Raw genomic sequence first — 19,561 nt, forward strand, 5'->3', positions numbered from 1 at the left:
GCGGCGGGCGCTGCGCAGAGCCGAGCCGAGGCGAGCGGGGCTGAGCCGAGCCGGCTCCCTCGGCCGCGGGCGGAGGCCGGAGCGCGCCCTCCATGCCCGGGCTGCCTGCGCTGGGCGCCGTCCCCGACCCCGAGGAGAGCTACGACTTCCTCTTCAAGCTGGTGCTGATCGGGGACGCCAGCGTGGGCAAGACCTGCCTGGTGCAGCGCTTCAAGACCGGGGCCTTCGCCGAGCGCCAGGGCAGCACCATCGGCGTGGACTTCACCATGAAGAGCCTGGAGATCCAGGGCAAGCGGGTGAAGGTGAGCGCGGCCCCGGGCCCGGCCGTGCCCCCGGCGCAGAGCGGGGCCGGCGGGGCCGCACCGAGCAGCCCCGCGGGCCGGGCGTGCCCATGGCTGCGGCAGCAGCGGCCGCGGGGCCGGGCCGGGCCGGGGAGAGCCCCGCCGGGACACGCCGTGCCCCCAGGGCCGGGGAGAGCCCCGCCGGGACACGCCGTGCCCCCAGGGCCGGGGAGAGCCCCGCCGGGACACGCCGTGCCCCCAGGGCCGGGGAGAGCCCCGCCGGGACACGCCGTGCCCCCAGGGCCGGGGAGAGCCCCGCCGGGACACGCCGTGCCCCCAGGGCCGGGGAGAGCCCCGCCGGGACACGCCGTGCCCCCAGGGCCGCAGCGCAGAGCCCCGGCCGCGGGCTGGTCACGAGCCAGAAGGACGCTGGGCTGGACTGTCACGTCTCCAGCAAGGGATGTGGAACGGGCAGATTCAGAGAAGCTGGGGGAGCCGTTGTTAAATTGGGCGTGTTTAAAAGTCATCTTAAGACGCTGTTTACAGAGTGTCACAGGAAGTACAATTTTTACAGTTCTTCGCAAACCAGAACGAGTAAACCCTAAATCTGACATCTGCTTTTCTTATGCTGGTTGTTAGGGTTAGAAAGAGGGTAGAACCTGTACCCAGTGGATCTCTCCTCAGATTGTCAGTGGCACACATTCCCGACATCAGACTGGGCCTCTGAGCACGGAAGTGTGAGCAAACAGTGGGGAGAAGAGGTTTAAAGCACCTATGGTTTGTAGGGGGCTGCTGGGATAAATCCCTTCACCAGCCCCTCCAGAATGGAGTCATACAACTGTACTTCCTCACCCACTAAAAAGCACTGCGTGCACTCACTGCCTGGAAAAGATCATGGAATTGTAAAGCTTCCGATGGCACAGAAATACAGTAATTGCACTTGAATTTTGGCCTGTGTTTACCAAAGTAAGTGTCAAAGTCCTCTATTATCTTTTTATTATAAATTAACTTTGGTGAGCAGAATATTAAGCAGAGAAAGTTGCAGAAAATGGAAGGAAGGCTCACGTTTTTTAGGAAAAGAGGGGAATTAGAAGTTCCACACCCAGCAAAGGTGTTTATATTCTTGGTACTCTGACACCTTTTCCTGTCGTGTCTGGCTGGGGCTAAGGAGCTGGAAAGGAAACTCTTCTGTTTGTGCTGTCAGTACCTCTCCTGCACTTTCTAGTGAGCTGGTAGGAGTGGGGGTTCTCCTTTAAGGTTGAAACCTGGCTCCATTTAAATGCTAGGCACATAAAAAGTGACAAATGTGTCTGTTCCTCCTGCCAGGGGTCTCAGCCAGAGATTTCAGGAGTAGGGCAGGACTAGCCCAGGAAATAAGCTAAAGTTCCTAGGTGTGCTTTTTTTCACTGTCAGTACTTACACCTGAATATTCCTGTATTAGGAGTCAGTCTGTAGAAAAATCTGTGGGTTATCTCCAAGTATTTTACAAACAAAAACCAAATAAGAAAATGCAAGGTCTTAAGGCTCTCTTTTTCTTTGGATTGTTCAGTACTTCCACTTAGAAAAAACTATTGGGATGCACAGATTGAAGAGTATTTTGAGCAGTACTTTAGACAAATTAATCCAACATTGTTGCTGATTAACCTTACAGACATTTTTGTCAGCTGCTGAGTCAGACATACAACTAGAAAATGAAAACATTTGCTTAGAGGGGTTTTTTTGTTTGGTCTCTTAGGGTGTATGGGGGGTGTGAAGTCGAAGTTGGGCTTTTCCAGTTGGATTGAGATTTCAGAGCAGTGCATCTAATTGGGTGGGTTTGCTCAGCATGCTGTTGGAAACAGAAAATAAGGAGGCATTTTATTACACTTTGGTGAGCCACCTGACAAAGCAGGCAGGTGGGGGGGGTGTTGCAGGTTGTACAAGTGTGGCCGAGGTGCAGGATACAGTGACTGCAGGAGGAGCACTTCAGCTCCCTGCACAGGTCATTCCCGGCCTGTTAGTAAACAAGCCCGTGTGTGTGCTGGGTGAGAGGTGCACTGTGGTTCTCATTCTTCTGCCTCAGGCACCTGAGACACACTGGTTTAAAAGGGTTTTACATAATCTGATGATTGGGATGCCTCAAATCAAGAGATGTTCAGGATGTGTTTAAATAAGTTTGACCTTAGAGAAAGGTCCTTACAAAAGCATGCAGGGGATTCTCTGCTGCTCCAATATCATTGGGAGTTTATGCTGCTCAAGACAGTACCTTCATAAGGAATGCAGGGACTTGTTTTCTGTTTAGCAAATGCTGCAAGAATAAGAAAATCCCCGTTTTTATAAGCTCATCTTTAGTAGTCCCTTCAGAACAAGAGTGTCTACAAAAAGAGTCCCAAGGAGCTTTTGAACACTACTTGCTCCACTTCCCCAGTGGCCTAAGGTTCCTTTTTAGTCAGGCTGAGGATAGTATTACGACCCAACAACACTTATTTTGAGATTGAAACAAACATTCTAAGGTTAATTGTGTCAGTGCTCCCTTCTGCTTCAAATGTTCCCATTACAGTTACATAATGTTTCTGAAACATTTGGAGCCCAAGGATTTTAAGTCTCACTTCCTTTTGATGCATTTTGTTGACTAAGGGAAAAGATGCATGTTGGGATACAGAGGGTTATGGCCCTGCAAATAACTTTTTTTATTATTTATAAACTTGAGGTTTCCTTGCACCTTAAAGCTGCGTTCCCTCGAGTGTCTCACGTGGAGTTTCATACACTGCTGCTTCATCAGCTGCTGGGCCTGGCTGCTGTGAGCTGGGGGCTCCTGGAGGTGTTGGAGCCGAAAGGCCCCGTGGCACAGAGCCAGACGGGGCACGTGTAGCACACTAATGGAACTTCACAGCCAAAGCTACCTGTGCTGACCACCTGGATTTTTGTCACAAAGGCAAAATCTGACCAGCATGTATCCAGAATTTCCCCGTCAGCTTCATGAAATGTCTGCAGTCTATATTCTTTTAAAAATATGCTCTACTATGTGTTGTCTGACTGCTTGAAATTGTGGCATAGTGCTCTCTCTAAAATCCATCCTTCTTAGCTGGATAAATCCTAGGGTACAGACTGTAGTTCCCAAAAGTTGGTCTTGTTAATCACTTGAAAGTGTTTAAAAGTTATGTTAATCACTTAATGCACAGTGATTAAAGTCCTATTGATAAAATAATGACTTGAGTATTAGAAACAATCTGGCAAACAGAACAAATATGTTTGGTAACTGTTATGTCACTGTAAGAAAAGATATTTATAAAATGCTGGAATCAAGATTTTACATAATGATAGGCAAGGACATTCCTAAGTCCAAGTCCATAAATCATGGTTAGTAATAACAAAATTCCTTTTCTTTTAATGAATTACCTCCTGTGAACTGATAAATTAATTATCTTCAATGTCTACTTTATGCGGTAGTATTTTACATAAACTGAATATTTTTGTCCTCAATGCCGTAGTTTTTCTCTCTCAGTATGTGTTTCAGAAAGTGGCAGGAGAGAAGAACAGTTGAAAACACATTCCTTTCATAGAAAATATTTCTTCATGTATCATTGCACTTTTTAATTTCCAAGCTTTTCCAGCCCATATGTTATCAAGATTATTGGCTTTTATTCAGGCCTCATGGCTGTAAACTATATTCCTTTCATAATGGGCCAAAATGTAATGTGTCATTATCTGGCCAAATTGCAAGTAATATAAAGTTATGACTTGTTAACTGTCTTGTCCCCTGACTGTTGATTTAATAATGTTGCTAAACAAATACAGGCAGAGCAATTGGTTATTACATGGAAGTGGTATTATTTGATATCCAGAGGAAGTGTAGCTCTCTGTCAGCTACTTGGACACATTCAAGTCTGGAGCAAATGGAAATACTGCATTCCCAACAAACAAGGATTCCTCATTCTCTGAAAATCGTGTAGGGAAACAGTTGAATGGAGCAGTTCATCCTGACTGTTTAAGAATATCACTTTAAATTGAAATACACTGCCACAGAGATGTTGCTTTTGGGAAAAACTGCATAGATGAAGTTGCAAGACTTCCAGTAAGTGTTTTTAGGAGCAAGTGTTGTGATTTGCCAGCCTACAGAAATGTATGTTGCTGTTTGCCGTTTGAGATGACAGGATTCAGACACGGTCAGTTCGTTAAGATTCTTTTAGCACAGTCTTTGTGTCCAGTATTTCACTGCTGGGAGATTTTATGGAAGTTGCTATATTGTCACAAAAGTGACATTTCTATTTTTGTAAAGAAAGATATCAGCTGTAGGATGTACTTACTTATTACTTATGCTGCTTCAGAAGCAAAAGTAAAACTGAACTCCTGTGATACTTTAGAAGAATCAGGAGAGTACTTAATAAATTATGTACGAAGTGAGGGAGGGAGAAATTATTTAATGTGTCTTGAGGCCATCTGTTAAGCATTAACCTTTGATAACCAATATGTTCACCAGTGCAAGAAGAATCCACATGACCCATTGGGTAATGCTTGTTTACGACGCTCTTTGGTCAACCTGTCACTCACCATTTTCACCACTCTGTTCCTGTAGTACAAAACCTGCTTTCTGTGGGCCTGACCAGACATCCCAGAATGATCTTCTAGAGACCCACCATAAATGTTACCACCTATTTTCCTTGGTACATCCAGTTGACACATCCTTGTTTCAGTTTTTCTCTCCTGTGCCACCGTGGAGGGCCTGGCCCTGCGTCCATGGCACCCTGCCCGTGGGTTCTGGGCAGCAGCTCCCAGGTGTGTCCATCCCTCCTGTGCCTACAGCTCGGGATGCTGCTGCCAGGAATGCTGGCTCCCATTCAGCTGTCTGCAAGGACCCCCAGGGCCTCTCCAGCACAGCTGCTCCCAGCCACGCACACATGCTGCACCCCTGGGAGGGGCAGTGCCATACACTCCCCGAGGGCTCCTCCCCAACAGGAAAAGATGAGAAAGCAAACAGAAAAAGATGGTCAAGACTTTGTCTAATGTATTTATGGGGATTATATGGAGTCATGAAAAGTCTTACAGGAGATAATAGTTCAGCACTGTGCTGTTCAGTGCCAGCCAGTGCTAAGGGCTCTGCTGTCCAAAAAATTCGAAGCTCAAAGGGGATCAAAATAACCACCTTTTGTAAGTAAATGTGTATTCAATAGTGAAACAATTAGCACAAGAAAGGTGTCTCCTTGTCTTTGTTCACTTGGAGTATTCTGTCATATTCCTTCTGGACAGTGGGTATTTATTCCCTGGTTTTATCCTGTCCTCACTGGTTGCTACTGGTGGTCCCCTTGAAGGCCTGGCACCAATCTTTTGTTTCATAGATGTTTTTTCTTAGTATCCTCAGATGAATACAACACAGTTCTCCAGCAATCCCAGCTTCTGTCTTTCTCACACCAAAATTGTTGTGAAAGTAATGACAAAATCAGGAATTGCTTCAAAAGGTTACTGAGTGACAGATGTGGCTTCTATCATGTTATTTACAAAGCTGAAGCACTTAAATCGAGGAAATAAATAATTAAGGACTTTGTGTCATATATTTCATGTCATATACTAATACAATAGAATACATGATCACATCTTTTTTGTTAACCTGTGGCTAGTACAGTTCATTTGGTATTTGATTTTAACAGTTAAGTTACACTGAGGGACTTTTGAATGAGAAATACTAAGACTATACTTTTTCCAGGGAATTTGTAATTGTTATTCTTGTCAAGAGTTAAATGCTTGTCAATATAGTATAACAGAAAGTCTATATAAAAATTTTACTACAAAATGGCTATTTTAAATTATAGTTGTGATTGGTATTTACATATAGTTGCCATGTTTCTTTTTCAATAGAATTTGAAATGAATCTCTGTGCACCTGCTGGAGAAAATAGTGTTTACTTAGGATCAGAACTGGTATTTTTGTAATGACTTAAATTATATTTTTTAGTCATGCATTAGATTGATCAATGCTATATGGAAATATTTTTCTGGGAGTTTTCTAAAGATGCTGCCAAGCAAACTAGCTATACTTGGCCCTTAGAAATACAACTTGCTTTAAATTAAGTCATCTGGTTTGTAGTACTTGCTATGTCTGCAGTGTCTATTCTTAATGATTTAAGATAAGACAGTTATTCAAACTTCAGACAGTGTGACAGGACAGGTTTTCAAGCTTCCAAATTGTGGGAAGCCCTTGCTGACAGTATTGCCTTGTCTTGGCGTAAACCAGTCATTAAACTGTGCCTGTATGTGGGTGATTTTCCCTGGAACAGGGAGCACTCACCTGGCTCCCTCTGCCCACAGAGGTGATGGAACAGGGACAGACAGTGTGCCAGCTGCTGTGTGTGTTTGCAAAGAAGGTATCTGCTCAGGGTCTGATACATCGTGGAGCCTCAGCAAGGAGAGCAAAGCCCCACAAACTGAAGATCATGTAACAAGCTACATGATTCAGAATCCTTACACAAGAGGAGTGACAAGTAGGGGAGCACAAAACTCAAGTGCCTGAGCTTACCTGGAGGATGTGGACTGGGAGGAAAGGTGCTCTTGTTTGCTCTTGGGTGCTGTTTGAGCTCCTGAGAAGGCCAAAATTGTGCTCTCTGCTGTTCCCAGCAGGACTCTGAAGGCTTCAGCAACTTTGTACATTTAGTCCTGTGAACACAAGACACAAATGTTTGAGTTAAATGTGTAGGGGAGTGCTGTGAGATCTGGCTGGTGACATTTTGAGGTTGTTCTGTCACTACTATAGAAATTGGGAAGGACCAGAGAAAGACAAATATTGTACTCATCTTCAGAAAGGGCAAGAAATCCTGGGATGGCTGGTCAGATTCATTTTGGTCCCTGGGAAAATCATGCCACTTAAAAGCAGTTGGCTTTGTCACCTCCCAAAATCTGTCTCAACCTCAGTGATTCTGTGATTCTCATGGAATGTACTTATACAGAGGTTTTCAAAATCCAGCATACAGCATTGGCTTGCTGAGTCACTCTGCACTTTCATTTATACCATGTGAAAAGTGTGACCTCAAACAATTTTATTTTTTAATTTAAAAAGTTTCTAACTTGTCTGTATGCACAGAATCACTCAGACCTCTTCCAAGAGTTGAGTAATCATTATTAGCCTTGTTTTGCGCTTGACCTAATCAAGTATTGAGATTTAAAACTATGTAACAGACACAAAGGTCTAGTGGGGAAACTTGAGTGCAGAGATTGTACATAAACCTGTCCTTAACTTCCCTGTCTCCAGTAATTGCTGCTGACTGCTCTGAATCATTATCTGTTCCATTAATAATCATTACTTTGTGGTTTTCTGAGTCCATTACAGTCCCTTCCCCTTCTCTGAGAAAGCTCTTACCAGAACTGAGAAGTCCTTTTTCATTGGATTGATTTCTTTTAATCTGTACATATATCATTTGGGATCTAAATGCTTGGTTAGCACAGCCTTTTCCAAAGGGAAAGTTACTGCTCAAAAATGCAGGAGTCAGAAGATAGAAAGAAAATGCTATTGTGCAAAATAAATAAATAAATAAATAAATAAATAAATCCATATTATTTGATGTAAAATATCACTGACACATTATATTGTGTCAGCTCTTTAAAATAAGGAGGTTCAGAGAGAGGGGAAACAATAAATAACAAGTCCACACTTTGGGAGGATTAAAAACCCCAGAAGTATTTGCTTATGCTCTGTCTCATAAGAAGAGATGCAGAGTATAAGGAATGGCACGAAAAGACAAACAGTGGTCTCTCATTTATCATTTGGGATAGAGAAGTGAAAGTACAACAGAGGGACTGAAAATATAAAATTTATAAAAGGAAATTCTTTGGTTTCATTGCTACTATGTGTTGAAGACAAGAGCTTTGAAAGATTCAAAAAGGATTAGAGATTTATATGGAAGACGAGAACATCCACGGTTACTTCAGATTAAAAGATCCTGGAATATAAGCCGTCATACATATTCCAGGACATTAGACAACCTATAAAACAAGAGGATTTAGAAAGATATTTTCCCTATGAGCAGGATATTGTGTTTGTCCACTCTGAGTTATTTGGCTTCTTCCTCTGGAACATCTAGTACTGAGAACTCAAACCCTGATACTAAACTCATAAATCTTACGCTGCTGGATTTGGACAAAAGTGTGTAAGCCAAGCATTTCTTCTTCCTGCCCTGGTGTAATGTCTGTTCTTCCACCTGGAAAAGGACAGGTGACTAGCCTGACTTGATCTTTGACCTTACTGAAACCTAGAATTGCTGGCTTTTCATTTATACACTTTTATCTATATTCTTTGAATTGTCTCATATTTCCTTCTAAAACAGCATCAGTGCTCTCAGGTGATGTGAGCACATCCTGCTCCAGTCATTCCTGCCCCCGTAGCAGAACTGGCAAACCCACAGCAGTGCCACAGATGATATTCCAGTGAAAAACCACCTGTAGTTTTAGTGACACACCAGATGAACTGGAGTAGCTTTGCTATGGGGGAACATCTTGTTCTGCTGACTGTGCTAGAGGAGGTGACAAAGGGCTAGGGCTGGACACACAAGAGATAATTTCATAATCTGCCACAGAAGAAGCTCACTGCAGGAACACAGTGTGTCCCAACTGATACAGATATAACCTTTCAGCAGCTAAGTTCTCAGCATGTATTACATGTGTGTATGTTTATATCATGGTTCTCAAGCATATATTGTCATCATCCTTCAATCACGAACAAAAGACTAGAAAAATGTGGTGCCAGAATTCATTATTTACACAGGAGAGCGATCTGGGGTGCTGTCCCTGGGTCCAGCAGAGCTGGCTGACCCATGTCTCACTGTCCCTGTTTCATCCAGCTGCAGATCTGGGACACGGCCGGCCAGGAGAGGTTCCGCACCATCACGCAGAGTTACTATCGCAGCGCCAACGGGGCCATCCTGGCCTACGACATCAGCAAGAGGGGCTCCTTCCTGTCCATCCCTCGCTGGATCGAGGATGTCAGGAAGTACGCCGGCTCCAACATAGTGCAGTTACTGATTGGTGAGTTGAAAGCATTCACACCAGCACCGCAGCCTACTACTGCTCAATGTAATTGTTTGCAATACTTGTTTAGGGTGGTTAAAAGTTTTATTTCTGGTTGAAGTTAAGACGTTGAAGTTAAGGTTTTCTTTAATTAGAAAGCACTGATTCATCCAAACAGAAATGTTTTGCTTTGATTAACTTATATTAAGAAGTAGCCAGCTTTGAATCCTTTGTATCTCCCAGATTTCCAGGTTCTGAGGCACAGCTGCTGTGGAGATGTTCTCATGATAAAGATCCCAAGGTTTTCAGGGCCTAGAGAAGCTCTGTCATAGCAAGCACTAGAACACCCACACGCTTCAGCAGACAGGGGTTTTGGAAGGCCTTTGGGGCAGTCAAGGCGTGTCAGTTCTCTGCTGGAAGTTCTGCTTCCCAGCCCCAATGTTTTGGACTCAGATGTGGCTCTCGGGGCCACGTCCATTAGACCTGCTAATGGAACAGCAGTACTATTCTGATTTCCCTAGGGCCCAGCAGACAGCTGCTGCTTTCACAAGATGGTTTCAGCTTTCATTTCTAGCCCATTTTAATTTTGTTAAGGTCTACAGCCACCACTGTTCAGTTACTTTTTCTGTCCTATGAGTCACACAGGTTGGAAGGGGCTCATGAGATTATGCAGCTCCAACCTCCTGCTCAGAGCGAGGCCAATGGCAGGTTGGTGAGGGCCTTTTCAGTCAAATTTTGAAAACCGCCATGACTGGAAATCCTGCAGCTTCCCTGGGCAACCAGAGAAGCTCCAGCTACACGCTTCCTGTGGCATAAACAGTCATTATAAATTACTCTGTTGTTTCCTTCCCTCCCAGGAAACAAGTCTGACCTAAGTGACCTTCGAGAGGTTCAGCTGGAAGAGGCCCAGAGCCTGGCTGAACACTATGACAATATCATCTGTGCCATCGAGACCTCTGCGAAGGACTCCAGCAACGTGGAGGAGGCGTTTGTGAAGATGGCCACGGAGCTCATGATGAGGCACGGCGGGCCCATGTTCAGTGAGAAGAACACTGACAGCATCAAGCTGGACAGCAAAGACGTTGTGGAAGGCTGGGGGTGTGGTTGCTGATAAGAGCTAGGTGATATCCCTGACTTTACCGGAATTTAGATGGTGCTTCACCCTAATGCTGAGTAGCATGGTAGCCATACTCTCCTCCTCCTGTGAAACCAGCAATTTTGTAGAAGTTAGACACAATCCTGTTTGCTTTGGTGTCTTATTTTTAAAAAGGGACTTTTGAGAGGTAGTCCTGAAAGTCAAACCCTCTGAAAAACTTACTTAACATTTGTCCCCACTGTTTTATTTTCTGTAACCTTCATACGAGTTACAAAAATGGCGGAAACAGCTTTGAACTGGTGATGTGGAGTGGGGAGACAGGTGGCTGGGGAAGAGACATGCAAAGCCAAAGTTCTGAAACATTTAGGACGGGACTGTTGGCAAAGGAGGTCCCTTTTGAAAAAAGCAATCTTGACAGTGTCTCTTGAAATCCTCAGCACTCCACTAGTGACCAAAAAGTGATGATGTCTTTGATAAAGGTATTTCAAGTGTCATAATCCCCAGCATTTTGATTACAGGACCAAATAGCAGGTATCTGTCCTAGGGCGTAGACTGCTAGTTACTGTGGAACAGGCCCAGGTGGGGAAGCCTTCTCTCAGGTTTTGTGATGATTTTAAGTTATCATTTTAACAGAAGCAAAATCAGCCCGAGCAATACCATGACTTACTGTCAAGCAGGATTGGACTAGGGTAGTTATTTCCATACAGCCTTGAGGAGAGGGTAGATGCATTTCATTTGTTATTATTTGCACAGTGATAGCTCCTTTTTCCCAGTGGGTATCACTGAGGTTTTGCCCTCAGGTCTCATAATTTCATTTCACAGTTCAAGACCTGCACCACTGGAAACAGGAACTGGAGAAACCTTGAGCTGACTGTAGCCACGACCTCTTGCCATGTGCCTAATGGTCATTTACAGGGTTAATTCTGGTCATACATTTGACATTATGTTACCAGAGCGTTCATTGCTTAAGTGGCATAAGTGGATTTGATTTTTGTATTGGTTTTGTTTTTTAAACCATCTCTTTAAATACCAGATGGGCATATAATGGGAAAGAAGAGCTCAGAGTAGCTGTAAACTGCATACATTGCAACTTCTTAGCTGTGAGAAACCAGCGTCTTTTCGAGTGATTCCCTCCCAACTTTGAACCCAAATGTTTCCCTCTCCCTATCACAAGTTACCAGTTGCTTTTCATTTCATGAAAACATTCATCAGGAAAAATCTTTCATTGTTGATCAAAAGTCTGCATTGTTAAGTAAAGTTGATTTAATACTCCAGCTACACTCAGTTCTTTCAGATTTGGCTCTGCAGGGTGTGGTAGGTGCAGTTGAAGTACTGATGGCAGCATCCTCTGGGTTTACACTCAGGCGCCTTACAAAAAGGGAGCAGGAGCAGGAAGATTTTTAACTCTGCCAGTAAAGCAGTGGTGTTCAGGGATGGCAAGTGATCTTTGCAATCCTGATAAGATGAAGGAGCTCATTTTCAGAAAGCACCCACTTCAAGTCATCATTTGTCTCTTTTGAAAAATCTTGATCAAAAAGGACTTGAATTGTTTTGCTACTAGGGCTGCACCAGTTTAGCCATTCGACATATCCAGTGTCATGAAAATTAGGAAGACTTAGGAAAGGGCTAATGGATACTAATTTTAATACTACTCATCTTCCTGTAGAAAATATTAAACCATTCTCTGGTCTTTCTGGTTTTTTAAACTATGAGGTAGATAACTGAGGAGTAACATATGCTTTGTAGCCTATTTGCTTCTAATCTGAGGTGTTAGTTTTCAGGTTTTACAGTTTTAAGAGAGTGAAAGGGCCTTACCTTTCTCAGTTGGTATTGTTTTCACAATTCTAATATTTTATGTGGAAGAGCAGGCTGACCTGCAGTATTTGGTAGTATTTTTTGATAGTTTTCCAGGACATTCCCATCTCTCCTACATCCAAAGATAACAGGCAATAAGTTGTCCGGCTAGGCACTGAAAATGAGAATTGTCCAAACTCTGGATTTGTTAGTGTACTCCCTATATCCTACTCTCAGGAGAAACTGTGAAGACAGTCCAAGCTGAAACTCGGTCCTGGTGAGTGCTCTTTCTCCTGGTTAGATGGTCCTGAGATAGAGAATACTCAGAGGCATTTGACTTTGTGTCATGACACGTTACAGTTTACGTGTGTAGGTCATAGTCCTGCAGTTCTGTGTGTGTGAACATGGACCCCCAGATAAGCTCAGCCTCCCACTATTTGCAGGATTAGTGCCAAATTATTTAATGCTGATAAAAATTCACACGCATTTAAGAACAGTATTGCTGCTACTCAGACTGAAATCCATAGTTTACATAGTAACTCATGGAAAACTGGAACAAGGTGCAAAATGAACTGAAATCCTGCTTCCAGTGCAGTCAGTGAATGATTGTGTTTTTACAGTAGATGAAGAGAAGGAGTTATTGATCCATTTTCTTAGTTTGGAGGTTTGTTTAGTAAATAAGTAGAATTAGCCCAGGCACTATGCTTCTCCTTACAATTTACCTGGATGTATCTCTTAAACTACCCTTGAAGGTTGAGGCTCTGTCTGCAGGTTATTCTGGTCCAGTCACAAAACGTGCAATGCAGCAGCAGGGACTTGTTTGCTGTGTTTTCCAGTGAAGGCACCGATTCTGATTAGTTTGCATTTTGCTGTAGAAAACTAAGACTCTGGCTTGCTATCAGTCTTGTCTTTTGGCTCTTCTGTGTTGTAACAAGTATAATGCAAGTTTGCATGCCCTCCTAACTGAGCACAAGGGAACAAAGAAATAGACTGAAGGCCTGGTTTATTCTTTAGTTAGGGGCAGCTGTGAGTGACGGTGCTCGGGCTGTGAGTAGTTCAGGTTTATTTTGATAACCAAACCTTTTCTCTGTCCATTGCAGTAGCACAGCACTCACTAGACTGAGAGCTTCTTGACCAAAATGAGCAGTAAGTGTAACTTAGAGCTTTTCACTGCCCTGCTGAAGACTTTCCTCAACCTGTAACTCACACACAGCTGTGTAATTCAAACATTAGGAAGACAGTGCTGTTGGTTTAGTTCCACTAATCCTATTGAAACCAAAAGGGTACCTGGGAGAAGAAAGTAGCTATAAACCTGCGATTTACGGGTAAAAACCTGAGTTTCAGATCTTAGGTTACAAATGTGCACTGATGTACATCGAGTGAATAATTCGGTAGTGCATGTTCAGAGTTCACAGCATAAATATTTGCCAAGAAACCTGTTTACTGGCAGTTGAACATTAACGAGAGTATGGTGCAGTAATTGCTTTTAAGCAGATCTCCTTGGCTGACCATGTGTTTGCATTAGTATTTATCATTTATTTTTGGCAGTGCAAAAATATTACAAAAGCACAGAAGGGGATGTTGATCCCTGCCTTGTAACACTTGGGAGTGGAATGCAGAGGCAAATACTGAAATGAAATCATCAGCACAATGGTTCCCAGGAGCGTGGGCTTTGTTACCCTTTGTATTGATTTTGTTTTAAGCTGATTTCATCTCCAGTTACTCATCCAGTCCATCATCACAGATGGAACTTGTACAAATATTTAGAATTTTGTAAATACAATCCAAATAAATGTCAGCCCAGAAACCTGCTAACATTGGCTTTGCAAAACAAAATTTGAAAAACATTGAAAATACTTAAGATCAGAGGAAATGTCCTAATGATTTTATCCCTCTCACTGGAGTGGAAAGCAGGTTGTTTTGGTAGGTAACATTGCAAACTAAATGAAGCCCAGCTAATACCGCTAATAGATTTCCAAGAACTTCACCAAAGTGGAGCTCTTGCTCATTTTCTTTCTTTGCCTTTAAAACTCATACTGATTTGAAGAACAGAGCTGCAATATACCTGCCTTGATGCAGTGGTACCTCACAGTGTTGATCCACCCACACAGTAACTCCCTAAATACCATTAAAGCCTTCCCTCGGTTTGCCCAGGATCCATTGGCCCACTGAGATTTACACTCTGTTCATCTCAGTCCCAGCCAGGGAACCATTTGAATGTCTTCTGCTGTCTCACACCAGTCCTGAGGGAACTGGGAGGTAAAATATCATTAGTTTCTCTTTGTGGGATTGTTTTACTCAATGGTACAATGAAAGTCTCTTTAAATCAAGATGGATTAATATGTTATTTCCTCAATAGAAGTGGTTTCTCTTTACCTATCCTGCTGCCAAAACATTTATATATTAACAGACCACTGAAGTTTACCCTATTATTTTGGGCAAGCAGTGTGCTGGAGAAAAATGAAGTGAGCACAATACATGCTTTGTGAACCTGAAAAATAAAGTTCCTCTCCCTCTGGTACCTTCCAGCGATGGGGAGTGCTCAGTCTAACCCCTGTCAGGCATTCTCACAGAATGGTGGTTCTTGGAACTGAAAGGAAACGAATCCCAAAGTTTGGGCTAATCACCCTAACCACTTAATTTTCCTTGCTCAAATGATACTGGATTGTTTTACCAACTAAAAGGCATTCGTATTTACAAATTAGGCAATAAAAGATGCCAGATTGTTAATATAGATTAATATTTTACTAGAGTTATATGAAGTATAGTGACTTTAAGAGTCACAGAGCAGAGTCCTTGATGATGGGGCTGTTCTTAGATTTGACAGTTCTTTTCCATGCTGTAAGAAGGGATTCATAGATTTGGGAAATGCTGTCTCAGTTTGATTTTTGTACTGTCTGTAGTAGTGCTGATCATCCCACTGTGATTTTAGTTAGAGAAGCAGCCTCCTGGGTATCTTGTTTTTACTGGGTTATGGAGCAAAAAATCTCAGATGGAAGCATTTCATTGCAATCTCCGCTGCGTACTTTAGGAAAAACTCCAACTATTCCACAGCTGGATGTTCTGGTTTCCAGCACAAGGTTAGTCCTCTGCATCTTCTTTATCATTTCAGTTTAGTTTACTTGGAAAAGAGCAGGGTTACAGAATCAAACCAACCCAAATATATAGTTGCTCTCCATGGAATTGTTGCCAGAGGTTAGATAAAAATAGCCAGAATACTCTCCTGTCCTGATCTTAGTATGACAAATTTCATCATTTTTTAGGGTGACTGAAATATGTTAAAATGCACTTTAAAAATAATCCTTTGAAGCATAAAAGGGTTGCAGGTTTTTTTTCACTGTCTTTTTTAACAAGGGTTTCTATTACTTGAATGCTGATAAAGGCAGTTCCCTGTATTACATAAGTAACTTTAGGCATCACTGAAAACAGACTTGTTTTTCCATGTGAGTCAGTGGCCATGGAAGACAAGGGAACAGGAGAACTTCACAAGAATGAGGAAAGTGAAGCCTGAGTAACAGTCAGGGAAGATTTTCTATTTAGTCTGATGAAATGTGTTAGGTGTAATCAGTGCTTACTCAGTTCAAAGGAGATACTTTCCTTCCCAAAGGTAAAATAAAGCACTACTTAAGGAGTTACAGGTTTTCCTCTTTGCTTTTTGTACCACTGAAATTTGACTGCTTTCTGTACTGAAGAAGAGTGGTCTGCTGAGAACTAGTTAAGTGTATGGTAACAACAGAGTTTAACACTTGGAGAGCTGTTAAATTGGCTTAAAGTTGTATTTAGGACCTAGTCCTTCCATTACGAGGTTAAAAAACGTCTCTCCCCTAGGACACCATTTGAAAACCGTTAGAAGATCCAAGATTGTACCTTAATAAAAATTTCTTGAGGCTTTCTTTATCATTAAAAAGTCACTTTTCATGTTTCTTTTGGAGGACATTTTAGATTATCCAAGTGAACTGCTGACACTCATTGTGCTTTTTCTCAACCTCAAATTTAACAGAATAATGAGGATTAACCTTCCTGTCATGAAGCTTTCATAAGAACATATGAAACACACACCTTAGCATTAACTACTCTGTAGGAGTTTAAACCTCAGTTTCCCCCCTATAGCTAGATAAAAAAGATCCACATTGCTGTAAATTTTATCTTAGAGACCAAAATTGTGGCAAGCTAGCAGTTTTAACTTCTAATTGTTCAATCAATAAAAAAAGGTTACCGCACAAAGATTATATTCTCCAGATAACAGCAGAGGAAAACTTCAAAGAGAAGACTGTATTTCCTTAGAAACTGTCCTTTTTAAGGCTCCTGCCCCACGTAATCTGTGTATCTCCAAAAGCCAATCTCCTAGTAACCACCTTTACACTGCACTGGGATGTGGAACATGTGATGATCAACACCCTTTCCTTCTGCAGTAAATGCTCTGAGCAATATGGATTCCTCTGAAGATGTGAGGGAGTGATTTTGGGTACCTACACTATCGTATGTGAAAACAAGGGTATGGAAGGCTGTCCTCTGAACACGGCATGCAAACTTGTCTTGACAACTTGAAGGTATTTTTTAAAAGTGAGCCAAGAGCTGCATTTTCAGAGACATTAAAGCTGCAGACAGATGCCTGTCAACGTCTTCAAAAGCATCTCGGTACCATTGCAAAAAAATCACAGAACTTTTATGGAAGTGGTTTTGCACTAAAGGGAATCAAAGCAAAAAACATTAATGTGAAAGGCAGAGCATCCTGATTATTCTGCATTTTTCATGTTCATTCCCTAAATGCTGTGCATAAGAAAGCATTTTTCCCCTTTATAAATGATATTAAAATAGATTATTCTAGGTGTGAAAAGTAGTTCGATACTTGACAAAATAAAATGCTATATATGTTTTATTGAGAGAATGATAATATTGCTGAGGAGAATAACTTTGCAAAGAGGGTTTGGTGGTGTAGGATCAGGGATTCCCCAGAGCTGTGTTGGAATGGTGTGACACACACATACCATTCCCAAACCTGGGGAGGCCAAGGGATGAGACCAGACCCTGTCCTGCCTGCCAGACATAAAGTAGATACAGACATCTACTGAGCAGAAAGTGAACTTAGTTATTTGTAAGTGTTTTTAAAGACTTCTATTTTCTAAGTCTGTAAGGAGAAGTTATTTCTGACAGTCAGATATGCTCAGTGCTGTCAACCAGCTTTTCCCTCTTCTGTGCCTCACTCTGTGACCTAACAGGTACAAAGCCCACAACTCCAGAGACAGGGAGCATTCCAGCCAGGCTGGCTCACACACCTGTTGGGGAGAAGGTGAAAATCTCTAATTCATATTGAATTCATTCACTGCATTCCAAAATTATCTGAGGGGTTTGGATGATAACAGTGTTAAAATGATTCTGCATTTTCTAGCACAAATGTGTTGCTGTTTTTCAAGGTTCCTTCAAGAGATGCCAGCTGTACATTTCTAATCATCAGTAACTATTTTGCTTTGAAACTTTCTTATTACAATACTGTCTAGATCATTTGGAATATGAGGAGACAAGGGAGCAAGCTTGCATACTACGGTAATTTTTTATACTTTACCTTCATCTATTTATGAATTTATTATGAAAAGTATTTTTAAACATATGAAACCTGCTTTTGTTGTGAATTTTAGCAATGTAGTGGATACATTGTACTGTGTATCATTAAAAAGACTTAATTAAAGTAAACTTTGCAATTAATATCTTTTGTTGTTATTTTATGCATGTACCTTGTTGTGATATATTATCAGAAACAAAATCAAGTTTTAAGAAATTATGTATCCCGTTCTACAGTGATGTACGGTCTGCTTTTACACAAGATATGACCTAATGTACCCTTCATTAAACAAACGGTGCTTAACTCTCTTCCTCTTATCCTTACAACTGTCCATCCTTCCAGAAATGCATGCACTTTAAATTGCTTGAGTTAGTAAGCTCTGCAGCATAACTGTCTGGAAGATTAAGAATTAAAACCAAAATTTTCAGTGTTGGAGAAGTGCAAATGACTTTTTCAGTGCTTGCAATTAAGTGTAAACAATGTAGTTGCAACTGTACCTTCCCAAGGGAACATTTAGATCCTGGATTTTATTTAATTGTTGTAAATTAAACAAAGAAACACCCCTTTCTTTTTGCTTGGCTCGTTAATTCTAACGTCAGCAGATGCATATTTTTGATCCGCAGGAGCCAAATCCTGAATTGTTTGGTTCTGTATTGAGTCTGTGACTTCAGTAACAGCCTCAGATATCAAACCAGCAAGTTGTCAATGCAATGGCCATGCTCTAAAGCTGGTTCCTTAGAGTGCTGGCTGTAGCTGAATTTGTTAGTTAATTCTCTTATAATGACACTTTCTTTGCTACTGAAGCATTCTGATCCATGTCACTGGTGTGCACAGTCCTGAAGAGAATTGGTGTGAGAGAGAAATATTGCAGGTGTCAAGTTTAACACAAATACTGCAGGTGTCATGTTTAACAGAAGTACTGCAGGTGTCACGCTCAGCACAAAAATACTGCAGGTGTCATGCTCAGCACAGAAATACTGCAGATGTCATGCTTAACACAGACCTACTCTTTGCAGGGATTGACCTTTATTTTCTCATGTGTTCTGCACATCTATCCTAGAGTATATAAACATGGGGGGCTGGGGGGCGAACCAACTTTTCCCTGTGTTTTTTGGTATGCTGTGAATTCCAAGGCTGCGATATGAGGACAAAGGTAACAATTTATAGAAAGCTGGGTTTCTTTTCTGTAAATACCACCATTATTATAATACAGTCCTAGAACAGAACACGTAGAGCAGTTCCCTCTAAACCTGTAACACCCCTGGCCCTCAAAAGCTGGGCTGTGCTTTCCCAGCACATGCCACTGATGAGCCAGTGCTGTGTCACCTCGGGTGACCCTTGGAATGTGCCTGTCCTGCTGTAATAAGCTCTCCCAGTATCCCCAGAGTAGAGAGGACACACACCTGTGTCAACACAACTAACTGGTGCCATAGCTGCATAGGGTCATCTCCCAAAGCACGGAGTGACACGCAGAGCACAGCTCTGACTGAGCAGGAGCACCATGGGGGCACCAAGGTGAGGCCACATATCCCCCCGGGACACCCCCAAAAATGTGAACCAGTCATGAAAGGTTATGTGGAGGGAAAGAAACACACACTGGAAAAAACTGATCCCCTGCTCTGATCTCTGCTGCCTCATCATCTCCATGTGTGTGTCAAATTAAATCTGTATTGTTAACAGGTCTCAGTAACTTAAGTTTATCATGGAAAACAACCCTGACAACTGTTTAGTGGCTTATTATAAGTGCATATGACAAACACTTTAAAGTGCCTTTAGTTGCATTTCTAGGAACTCTCCCTTGAATTCTCTAGGAATATGGAATAGTTTGGATACAGGAGGAGATCTACACACACTACAACCA

General features: G+C 42.3%; 1 protein-coding gene across 1 annotated transcript; it reads left to right on the top strand.

Moving 5' to 3' along the window:
- Window positions 1-5: 5 nt before the first annotated feature.
- RAB43 (RAB43, member RAS oncogene family) lies at window positions 6-18,003 on the top strand. Its single transcript, XM_027748463.2, has 3 exons — window positions 6-302; window positions 9,085-9,268; window positions 10,108-18,003. The coding sequence occupies exons 1-3, from the start codon at window positions 93-95 to the stop codon at window positions 10,359-10,361; spliced, it is 648 nt and encodes a 215-aa protein (XP_027604264.1). The 5' UTR covers window positions 6-92; the 3' UTR covers window positions 10,362-18,003.
- Window positions 18,004-19,561: the final 1,558 nt, after the last annotated feature.

The sequence above is a fragment of the Pipra filicauda genome, unplaced genomic scaffold (assembly GCF_003945595.2).
Source record: "Pipra filicauda isolate LSUMZ 115617 unplaced genomic scaffold, ASM394559v2 scaffold360_size730234_pilon, whole genome shotgun sequence".
In the NCBI taxonomy this organism is placed as follows: domain Eukaryota; kingdom Metazoa; phylum Chordata; class Aves; order Passeriformes; family Pipridae; genus Pipra; species Pipra filicauda.

Coding starts and splice junctions, on each gene's coding strand:
- RAB43 (XM_027748463.2), top strand. CDS start 93: ATGCCCGGGCTGCCTGCGCTGGGCGCCGTCCCCGACCCCGAGGAGAGC. Junction 303..9,084: donor TCCAGGGCAAGCGGGTGAAG/GTGAGCGCGGCC, acceptor TGTTTCATCCAG/CTGCAGATCTGGGACACGGC. Junction 9,269..10,107: donor CATAGTGCAGTTACTGATTG/GTGAGTTGAAAG, acceptor CTTCCCTCCCAG/GAAACAAGTCTGACCTAAGT.